The 12,503-nt window shown below is 35.7% G+C and overlaps 1 protein-coding gene across 1 annotated transcript; it reads left to right on the forward strand.

Annotated features, from left to right (window-relative positions):
• The first annotated feature begins 1,248 nt into the window (after positions 1 to 1,248).
• On the forward strand, positions 1,249 to 11,491 carry LOC137404648 (uncharacterized). The gene is made up of 5 exons (XM_068090872.1): positions 1,249 to 1,359; positions 2,542 to 2,608; positions 4,849 to 5,004; positions 7,208 to 7,313; positions 11,139 to 11,491. Exons 1-5 carry the CDS (start codon positions 1,351 to 1,353, stop codon positions 11,308 to 11,310), a joined length of 510 nt encoding a protein of 169 aa, XP_067946973.1. The 5' UTR covers positions 1,249 to 1,350; the 3' UTR covers positions 11,311 to 11,491.
• Positions 11,492 to 12,503: the final 1,012 nt, after the last annotated feature.

Genomic DNA, 12,503 nt, shown 5'->3' on the forward strand with positions numbered 1-12,503 from the left:
CTTCAACTGCCTTGAATTCATTAAAAGTGATTTAAAATTGAACCTTTTTGAGTTTATCTGTATGTTCTGCATAGTAACACGCATCTTAATATGCAACCCTCAGTTTTTCCTTTGAAAACGCCAAATAAAACGCTATATCGGTCTGATATCTGAAGAGTTGTAATAAGAAATTCATTCAATTTTGATGAGTAGTCAGCAACATTACTTTTGTTGCCATTACTACCCTTATTGTAAAAGTTTGATCGCTCTAGCCTTGGCCACCAATAAAATCTATGTTTACTCTACATACACTCTAATTTACTCTATGTTCAATCTATGTTTACTCTATGTTTAGTTTATGTTCACTCCTTGTTTACTCTATGTTCATTCTGTGTTTACTCTACATTCACTTTAGAATTCTTGTATTCCAGTTTTATGTATATATACATGTATATACATATTGCACAACACTATGATATTTCCTTAGGTCCGAAAAAAACTGAATGCAGAATTATGCTGAATACAGAATCAAGTATTTTAAAAAATTAAAAAGATTATTACAAGTAAGATCAGCGAACAACTAAAAGCTAATGTATCATTGTTTACCAACAGAGCTAAGTCATTTGATGACAGAATTCGTTTATATAGTTCTAGTTAACCCATACTTGACATTTCACTATGGCCTTTTACAAGACTAAACATGAAGATCACAAAGAACATTCAGTACTGAACAAACTAACAGAATCAAATAGAAGAGGAAGCGGAAGCTAATAAACTATCCCAAAGGAAAGACTACAAAAGAGTATCTGATAGCAATAAATATCCATCTGCAAATTTTTAGAATCAGTTACTCAGTTCATGTGGTGAGAGATCTACAAGATGGAGCATCATGTCTGCTTAGCTCACCGCGAACAAAGGCTGTACGTGTTTGTAAGACTTGCAACAATGTATGAATTTGCGCCTATTTGCATAGAACAATTCAAGTATGGATGTCGTTCATGTCACTATGTGTCACCTACTTCGGGAGTAGAACTCTAACTCTGTTGTGCCGTTACGTGCAGTTGAGTTGTACCCCATTAGACCTACTTAGACCCATTAGGCTGCTCATATGATGCGCGTAACTATTTGTTTAATGGATAATTACGTGAACAACAAATAATAGAATTAGTCCTCTGTGACAGCCGCTGCTGCTCATCAATATCTTCCTATTGTTCCTAAAACACAGCCTTTTGTTATTCATGGTCGGACTGTAATGCGCTCACTCTATGACTTTACATATATAGTAGATGTAGCGTGTGAGAGATCCTCTAGTAGAGACTCCATTGTGTTTTGGAGGCTTTTAATTGAAAGCGTACTTTCAGTGAAAAACACATGTCAAAGGTAAAGACCTTTATTCACTACAGTAGGATGTCACAGTAACATATGAGTTCTACTCCATGCTTGTCTTAGTAGTATATAATGCGTTTGGGTTCTGTCTGCGTCTAAAAATCTAAGTTGTTTAAACTGTTTGGTTACTAATTGGCAGCCAATTAGTGATGGCAGCTATATACTACTCTATTAGTGATGGATACAGCAAGTTTTGCTGCAAGTTGACAACAAATAGTGATGCCGAAAGCAAGTCATTCACGTATATATGTTGCTGAAAGTGTGTCATACCTAAACAATTGTTTCTTCACTCGTTCCTTGTGGTTAATCTAAGCAGGTGGTAATCTATGTTCAAGCCTGAGTCTCCTACTAGAGACCAGAGGGTTTGAGCACTCGATATTTCAAACCTTTTATTACTAAATAGTTTCATAGTTGAAACTTTTTGGAAAAGTGGTTAAAACGAAGCAGAATCATATGCATGGTTTTTGGTAAAGGCTATATATACTTAATCCATTGCCTATTGCGTAGCAAATGAACATTGAATATATATACTTTAGTATATCATACTACAATATTATATATATTATATTTTATATTATTATATATATGTATACATATATACAATAATATGTATATGTATAACATATATATTTTACAATATATGTATAATAATATATACACAATATTATATATATATATATAATTTATATACAATAATATAAAATATGCATATGCATTCATATACGTATATACATGTATACATATATACATGTATATGCATATATGTATAAGCATGTATATAAATATATATGTATATATATATATACATATGTATAGTACTGAAAGCCTGTCATACATTTATACACCTATACACATCATGGCAGCACTTCAACGCTGCCAGCACATGACAGCACATGACATGTCTCTGTAAAGGTTCTCTGTAATGGTTTTTAATACACCTCCTTTGTCACAAGCTAAATATGCTCTGTTGGACACCTATATTCAGTCTAATGAGCGCCCTGCACAGAAGAAAGATAAGTAATTAACTCAAGTGTCCTAGGACTTAATAGTTAGTTAGTATTTAGCAAACATGTTCATGCATCTCTGATCTGATGAGCTTGCAATGTTCAGCCAATGTTCACCCGGTAGTAATTACGACTGTTGTTTATATTTCAACACTTGCCCACATATTAATAGAGAGAAGTTCAATCTATGAAAGACCTGTTGGGTGCTCCACAGCTAGATGGACAAAGGGTTGTTGATGGTAAGTTGCCAGTATCTGAAAGTCTTGTTATAAATATTTTCACAGAACTTAATTGTCACCTGCCCAATCTGATTTGCACCATAAAACGCTTCAAATTTATACGCTTACATAATGGTACATGAAATAATATTGCAAATAATTATTTGCATTAAAAATTTATTAAAAATTAGGCATTAAAACCAGCTTAAAAACAATCAGAGGTAAGGAGAGTTGCCTGCCACTCGCTATTTGCCTGGCACATTGCCAATGGACAATTTGAGTAAGCTTACTATTAAGAGCTACCGCTTCTCATGGCGTTACGCCATCACGCTGTGACATGACTGGCATCAGGCTGGCGAACCGGAGGGTCTGAGATCAACTTTTTCTGCAATACAGATTCTTTATTCCAAGATATTAATAGCTATAGCTGGACAAACACAGACACATGTACACAGACTTTGAGAAATATACATATATATATTTGTGTATATAGTTGGTTTGGTGATTTGTAATCAACTGTCAGATACATAAGTGCTTGCAGTTAAGATGTCTCAGATGACTATGATGATGCAATGTAAAACAAATCAGGGAAGATGCTCTTAGTTGGCTCTTGTTTGCCTTTGGCTTTGTTTTATTCATGATTATCTCTTTTAACTAAAATTATTTTTTAATAATAAATGTGAGAATGTTAAATTTACAAAACTTGAACAAAAAATATTTAGATCAGTTTATACAAAGTAACAAATAATAAGCACAGTAGGAGTAAGTAGGAGCATAAGTAGGAGTAAGTATAGCAAGCGATTAGTATAACAAGGTTGAGTTAATTACAAAGAAGTAACAATGTAACTAATTAAATTAGTTACTTTTACATTATTCGTAACATTTATACATAGTTAATAGTACTTTGAAAAGACGTAATAATCATTAAATAAAATTAGCACAACTTTCAATTAGATTTGTATTAAAGAAATTTGTTATGTTATTGCGCTAGCTTGTAAAGATTTGCTGTTACAACTTACATATAACCAATCAAGTTTTCCCATTTTTATATTTGCATGATTGAAAAGCTAGGGTCTGATTGGCTAACCCACGGTAAGCCGATGCAGGCCAATTCAAGCCGACCCGGCGTAGTTGGACTTTATCTGAATTCATAGTATTTGAGTTTAAAGTATGTACAATATTATAAAAAAACTTACAATAGAGTATGGAAGCATCTTTAACTTTACATTATCTAGTGCACTGACTTATAGCCTTGAGTAGATGTATGTAAAGCAATGATGGAGTTTGATTAAAAGTCGTGTTCTCTTGACTACTTATACTCGTAAAAGCAACTGTAAATGAGTAATTTTCAGCGAATACTTTTATAACGCCAAAATTTAAAAAGAACCAACGAAAATGCAATTCATATATTTATACTCATATATTATATACATATACATGTAAAATGAATATCATAAAATTGAATAGTACTTTCCAAATAGATGAAATAGAAAAAAGACATAAACCAAAGGAGTGCTTGAAAATTCTGAATAGTAATGATAATAACATAGTTGAAATTAGCAATAAGTGCTTACAGAAAGTAATTTAAACTAATTCCGGATTTAAACTACTCTTTATAAAACTTTAATATTGATAATTTTATTTCATTATTTCAATTTGTTGTTTCGATGTGTTTTCTCTGTTTTATAAACTTGATTTTTTTTTTAGCCACATTTCTCTCCTACGACAATCAATACTCCCAATCAATTCCTGACTCATTTACGCTCCTCAATCAGGCTCCTGGGTTTGATTAGTTGTTTAGTATAAACATGAGTGGTTAAAGTTAACATTTGGAGTTATTTTAGTACTTGTTCAAAATACATGCAAAGTATATGCTAGCAATGAGAGAACAACTCTGTCATTGTTGTTCTCATCCTGTCATCATTCAAGGTTGCTGTTTGGAAGCGTACCACCCATGTGATGCACCATCTTGGAAACAACCTTAGAAACCGATGCTATCACAGCAATACCTATTCACACTTTAGCGCGCATAGGTCTTGCTTTCCTTAAAGATACAACCTTGACATAAGGCATCACACAACCATCGCTCTACTATAATAGAGCCCTATGGAAACATGTTCGGCTTGTTGGCCCGGGGCCGCTCTTCTGCACTGGCACTTTCAGGTGTTGCTACAATTTATGGAAACTTAGTAAAAGTTTGATACTGCCAGAATATGTGATATCCGTTATAAAAATGTTCTTCAACGTTGTTATTTCTTCAGGGCTGGACTACTGCATGGTGAGAGTTCCTGTGAGAGGTCATCAGCTCAACAAAATACAGACAACAAATCACCAGCAAGCTGAGGCAGAATACTATGAAGCGATTAATAAACTAAAAGCCTCAATGTATGGCTACATTCCTGACCAGAGATCAATGGGTTAGCTCAACTAGTACTGTTATAAACTAGTAGCCTGGTACTAGTACCTCTAGCATGCTGTGAGCGAGAGATCAATGGGTTAGCTCAACTAGTACTGTTATAAACTAGTAGCCTGGTACTAGTACCTCCAGCATGCTGTGAGCGAGAGATCAATGGGTTAGCTCAACTAGTACTGTTATAAACTAGTAGCCTGGTACTAGTACCTCCAGCATGCTGTGAGAGAGAGAGAGAGATCAATGGGTTAGCTCAACTAGTACTGTTATAAACTAGTAGCCTGGTACTAGTACCTCCATCATGCTGTGAGCGAGAGATCAAGTGTGTCAATAAAGCGCAAAGAATAAGTATGCACACAATAATTCTAACACACAGGAAGGCGAATGGTTGAGGCAGGTAGCGAAACTGAACGCTGTATGATGTAATATTTTTCTCCAACCTCCCCCAGACAGATCAGATGGATACGGCTCTTATTCTACTGTACATAATAACAGATTGATGGGTAATTAGGAGTTGCCTACACATATTGTTTAAAACAATGACTTGTGTAACACGCTTTCTTTACACCATCTTGTCATACAGTAGTGCCGTCAACCTGGTAATTTAGGTAATGGTTATTGCAAGAATTTGAAACAGAGTTTGATAGTAAAATATTGCTAGCAAATTATGCAAAATCATATCATGTTTTTATAGCATGTGCGGTTGTTGAAAACCGAAACATGAATTGAGTTTCACTCCGGTGTCACTTAGTGACCCTCAGATGTCACTCATGTGAAACTCGGTTGTCACACGAATGACACCAGAGCTTTCTCTGGTGTCACTCAGATGCCACTAGTTTGTCAATTAGTTGTCACTAAACTGTCTTTTCGCAGTCTTCCTGCTGTCTCTCTCCTATCATTCGACTGTCACTTGGCTGTCACATAGATGTCCCTAGCTATGACCTGGCTGTCTTACTGGTTTTCAATTACTGTCACTAAGCTGTCACTTGGCTATCAATTTGATTATTACCTGTCACCAGTTCTGACAGATGACTGCAATAGTGTAGAACATTATTGTAGGCGCTTATAACTGTACAGTCACTCATTTGTTGCATGGCTGCCATTAGTTGTAACTCAAGTTCCACTTGTCATATGAACTAAGACTACTACTGAGCAGTGTTAAACGTATTTATAACTAAAACATGGTGACACATGTTTGCAACTACATAAAAAGCTGTGCTATTCAACTACAACTATAAATGGATGTGTTATGCTTATCAACAGTTATGTACAGGGTAGTGAAACTTAACTACAAGCAGGTATAAGTTGATAGAAACTTCACATTTCCTTGTATCAAAGGACTTATAATTTTTGTTGTAGCAACCATTTAATGCTAGAGCTTCAGTACACTACTTGAATTTGTTTGTTTTTTTTACAGCAGTAGCTTACAGTAGGTACTAACACTATGACCTGTAGGTTAGTCTTACGCAATGACAGCTATTGGACAAAGAATGTATTTCTGTCCTCATATAAGACAAAGCTTTGGTGCTTGCATATGTATATGTGTGTGCGTGTGTGCGTGTGTGCGTGTGTGCGTGTGTGCGTGTGTGCGTGTGTGCGTGTGTGTACAAGCATACAAGCATGTGTGCGAGTTGTGTATGTGTGTGCTTGCGTGTTTTGTGATTAGGTGTGTGTGTTTTGTGAGTAGGTGTGTGTGTGTTGCGTGCGTGTTTTGCATGCGTGTGTTGCGTGCGTGTGTTTCGTGCGTGTGTTGCGTGTGTGTGTGTGTTACGTGTGTGTGTGCGTTCATGTGTGCGTGCGTGTGGTTTTATTATTATTCACCATTGTTGTTATTTCTGATTAATTTGTGTGTGACACTTTGTGTTGTTTGTAGACATATAGCATGGTTTCCTCTGACTACTACATAGTTTATTAGTTTATACTCTGTGCATGACCACTGTGTGACTGTGTGATCATGCATTTCTCATGATTGTGCAATTGATGTGGAATGTGTGTGTCCATTCAGGAACTTTCTAGAAGTTTTGTTATTGTTTATAAAGCAGGCAGTTACCTGCAGTAAAAATCAATCCTATTCCAGGAGTATAAATTATTTGATATTTTGCTGGAACACTATAATAAGATACACAAATAAATTTAGTTATAATCTAACGACATATCGACCTTGTTTGTCTTAATGACGTTAGTTGATATTTCATTCTCTTATGTCACAGAAGAAAAGAGCGGAGCAGAGAACCCCGCAGACGGTATCAAGCCTTCATTCCACGACAAATTATCTTATCGAAAGCGCAGTGGATACAATCTCACTTTTCCAGCCAGGTTAACTTTTATCCCAATGTTTGAGTTCCGGATATGAAGCTTCATTGTGAAGACTGTTTGCCATAAATGAGCTGCTGTAATGCAATACCTGTAGTAAGATATCTGACAATCACACTGACTGCAGCTACGAGCCATGGCAGCCGTGACCTGGTGGTCTAGAACGCCTGGCCAGCAAACAACAGGTTAGGGGGTCAGTTCCAAAAAGGTCACTGATAGTGACAGGATATCAAACCTTAAACAGCTCATTGCCACTCGACTCAGACATGTCCAGTCAAGGTCACAGAGCTATTGTTTGCCCACAATGTGCAGCCTTGGGTGCATGGGCCGCATGTAGTGTGTGTGAGCTACATGTAGGGTGCATGGGCCGCGCGTAGTGTGTGTGAGCTACATGTAGGGTGCATGGGCCGCGCGTAGTGTGTGTGAGCTACATGTAGGGTGCATGGGCCGCGCGTAGTGTGTGTGAGCTACATGTAGGGTGCATGGGCCGCGCGTAGTGTGTGTAAGCTACATGTAGGGTGCATGGGCCACGCATAGTGTGTGTGAGCTACATGTAGGGTGTGTTGGCTACATGTAGTGTGTGTGTACTAAATGTATGGTGTGCGGGTTACATGCAGTGTGTGTGGAATACATGTAGTATGTGTAAGCAATCCTTGAAGATACTTGTAGAATGTGACGTCTGCTTAGCTTTCTGCCAGCAGAGGCTGTGAGTGTTTTGTTACACAGACAATGGCTCTGTGATTGTATTGGAAGCTCTTCAAGTTTCCAGTAAAATCAACAGATGGTAAGACATAAGTTCTGATCTTTTATTAATCTTAACACGTCGTGCTGTCAAACATATTAGTAGAATACAATTAGTAAATTGACAGAACAGTTAGATTTATAATAAATTTTAAATAATAAAGCTAGTTTTACTTACAAAAGTTACTGGTCCTTTCAGAGTTCGATTTAATTAAGAAAACTGACCAACAGCTACTTACTAAGGCTTGATTAGTTTATAACTCACCAACATGCGTACGTTTCGCTTTTTTTTCTCTTTAGCATAGCGTTGCTTCAATACGGACTTCCCGTTCAAATTCTTGAGTCGCTGCAGTGAATGAAGTTCTTATCAAATGAGAATGCTCGTTAGCCTCCAACTCAATCGTGTTGCTAGGTGATGAGAACTCCGTCAATTGTAGATATTGTTCGCGATAAATGTTGTAGCGATCATACGCTTTGTCACAGATTACAGTGAACAAACCAAACTAAGCCCATGTTTGGCCTAATAAAAACTCTTCCCAATATAGTGATCTTGGCTGGACATGTCTGAGTCCAGTGGCAAGGAAGCCCCAACTACTGGAGACATGCCCAGTTGCAGGGAGCAAGTTAAGGTTGGGTGTCATTCCTCTCCCCACTAGCGGTCTTTTTAAGAATTGAACCCAATCTGTTGTTTGGTTCTAGACCATCAGGCCAATTATTCTGGTTATCTATAACAAGTAAAACTGTGCTTGTTATTTCTTTCTGTGCCTTTTCTAAATGCAAGTAGTTGTCTTTTCATAGAGAAACCAACTACTTGCAATTAAAACTAGATCATTTTCTATTACATGTATCTACTGTCAGGGAAGTGAACGATTTATGTCTCACTTTCAGAACAGCAAGACCTGCCACTAAGTCTTTGTGTGTAACCTTCTTTTGGAGGAGCAAACAACTACTTAATTCATGTATCCTACTAGAGAGATTTTGAGATTTTTTGAAACTAGTTTTGAGATTACTGCTTGACCTTTTACCTAAAATATAAACTTACTGTAATTTGGGTTTAAGACAAACATTTGTATTTGGTTAGAGTAGAGCTAATCCTAATGAGATCAGACCTTTGCTCCTTTTTCTCTGATTAGTAAAATTTATAGGCTCATTTATATTTTTTATAAATTCCTATATTTATATATAAAATATTATTTTGATAAATAATAAATATTTTGTAGTTTTTTAGCATGCAAAATGAATGTGCCCTATAAAATAATATCTTCTATGAATGTGAATGAAAAAATGAACCCTGTACATTTACTTTCTGTGCTAATAAACATAAAATCTCATTACTCTTTGTTTGATACTTGTCAAGCACCTGTTGTGTGCTGGCAGTGTTGAGAAGCCTACCACAACCTTTTACTGATTCGAGATACCAATTTTCCCATTCACTCAACTTTTTAGGCTTACAAAAGTCGATGACAATCAGTGATAATGGAAGTTGATGACTCTAAGAGATGCAGTGTTTATATACTTAATTAGCTAGTTAATACATGTAAATAGCTCTATGACAACCATTTTTAATATTGTGGTGAGAGGCACATTGGTGTGGACAGACCCTGGCTGGCTTGACTCAAACTAAACGAACGGATTTACGTCAAGATAAATTGAATGGCTCAGAAGGGGCGGAGCCAAGATTATAAAAGAAAGGGCACAAGAGAAGAAGGCATTGTGCCCTTTCGCCTTGCTTATATGTGAACAGCTTTATTTTATTACATGCAAATATACACATATCCATCTTGAATAATTTTGTTGTTAATTGATATTTGGTGTGGAACATACATGTAGTAAATGAGTTTTTCTGGCTTCCATTACAATATATGTAGATAGCTCTATGGCAAACACTATTCATATATTAGGATAGCTCTATGACAAACACTTTTTATATATTTAGATAGCTCTATGGCAAGCACTATTCATATATTTAGATAGCTCTATTGCAAGCACTGTTCATATATTTAGGTAACTCTATGGCGAACACTATTCATATATGTAGATAACTCTATGACAAGCACTATTCATTTATTTAAGTAGCGCTATGGCAAACACTATTCATATATTCAGATAGCTCTATGGCAAGCACTATTCATATATTTAGATAGCTCTATGGCAAACACTATTCATATATTTAGATAGCTCTATGACAAACACTGTTTATATATTTAGATAGCTCTATGACAAACCCTGTTTATATATTTAAATAGCTTTATGACAAACCTATTCATATAATTAGATAGCTCTATGGCAAGCGCTGTTCATATATTTAGATAGCTCTATGACAAACACTGTTCATATATTTAGATAGCTCTATGGCAAGCGCTGTTCATATATTTACATAGTTCTATGACAAGCACTACTCATATATTTAAATAGCTTTATGACAAACGCTATTCATATATTTACATAGCTCTATGGCAAACACTATTCATGTATTTAGATAGCTCTATGACAAGCACTGTTCATATATATAGATAGCTCTATGTCAAACACTATTCAAATATTTAGATAGCTCTTTGACAATCACTGTTCACATATATATATATATATATAGATAGATAGATCTATGACAAGCACTGTTCATATATTTAGATAGCTCTATGGCAAAAGATATTCATATATTTCGATAGCTCTATGACAAACACTGTTCATATATTTAGATAGCTCTATGGCAAGCACTGCTCATATATTTAGATAACTCTATGGCAAACACTTCATATATTTAAATATCTTTATTGCAAACACTACTCATATAGTTAGATAGCTCTATGACAAACACTGTTCATAGATTTAGATAGCTCTATGGAAACATTATTAATACGTGTGTGCGGTTTCATGAAAAAAGTTTGAAGGATTAAAATATTAGCTGAATCTGTAAATGTTGTTGCTCTGAAGAAAGTTTTTTATCATCTTTTATCGACTGAAATTGCAAACTCAAAATGAAGCATGTTACTTATTTAAAGACAATTGTAAACTCAAATAAAATAAAACTAACTACGTGAATCAATTAAAATAAAATAATTCTGCTTTAAATTTTTCCCTATTTAGGCACACAGATGCCAGTACAAGCACAAGATCAGAGTTGAGAAGGCAGCTGCATGTAGAGCTCCATCAGCTGACTACACCGTCTCCGGAAGATTCTACTTTGCCGAAGTTGAAATTGAGCCATGGCAATCCCAGAAAGCCAAACATGGGTCTCTTAAAGCCTCATTACATTTAAGGCAATTCAGCTTTTATATGTACACATAACAAGTTTATTTTAAACCATCATGTGTGAAATATCTTTGCAAGATGAAACTCAAGTGATTGTGTTTGTAATGCCATTAATTTTATAGACTGCCAGAGTAAACTTATAGTTTTGGTATTCTACCACTACAGAATTTGCATCCCAATTACTCAGATACTTCCACTAGAACTTTGGATAATCTCTTTCATAATCAAATTTATCTTTTTGTGGATTTCTACTATAAATTTGGTTTCATAAGCTTTATTCCTTAGCTCTTATGTACAAGTCTGTGATTCAAATGGACTGAATTCCTAAGTTTTTTTGTTTGTTACTATAAACTCAACTTGACTAAAACGAGAGCATAACTAGGTCTAGCATAGACATCACTAAGTCTAACATGGACATCACTAGGTCTAGCATAGACATCTCTAGGTCTTCCATAGACATAGACATTGCTGAGCGTATGAACAATTCTAAGATTGAGAATATGCATGCTTAGCTTATTGCAAGCAGAGGCTGTGCCCTTTTACAGCAATGTGGCCCAAACATTGGCTTTGCAATCTTGTCTGGACACGTATAAGCCCAATGGCAAGGAAACCTCTATGACTGAATACATGTTCTTTTATAGAAAACAATTTATGGTAGGATGTCATTCCTGTCACAACTAACGGCCTTTTTTGGTAATTAAACTGTTGTTTTCAAAGAAAGGCATTCTAAACCAATGGGCGACATCACTAGGCGTATCAGGGACATCTGTAAGTCAAGAATGAATATCATGCTATATGGATATCTCTAGATATAGCATGGATATCTCTAAGTTACCAGACCAACGCCTAACACAGACTTCACCAGACATTACTAGCTCTAGAATAAACTGCAACAAGTCTAAAATATACTGTAGTAAGTCTCAATTAGATCACACTAAGTGTAACACTGGCACCGCTTGAATCAGAGCACAAATCCTTCGGCTTAGTCTTCACCAAGACAAGAGTAAACTGTTTCAGTCTAGACTAAACGTACTCATGTCTAAAGCAAATCTCACTAAACCTATAAAGGGTTACATCAAGTTTAGCGTGGCTAGTAGGAGATTTAACTCTGAGATTTAACTTTGTTAGGTCTCAATTAAAATAAACTATGTCTAAATTAGACAACAGTAAATTTAGAGTCAACATCACTCTGTCGGCAGA

This window comes from Watersipora subatra, chromosome 9 (assembly GCF_963576615.1).
Source record: "Watersipora subatra chromosome 9, tzWatSuba1.1, whole genome shotgun sequence".
Lineage (NCBI taxonomy): Eukaryota > Metazoa > Bryozoa > Gymnolaemata > Cheilostomatida > Watersiporidae > Watersipora > Watersipora subatra.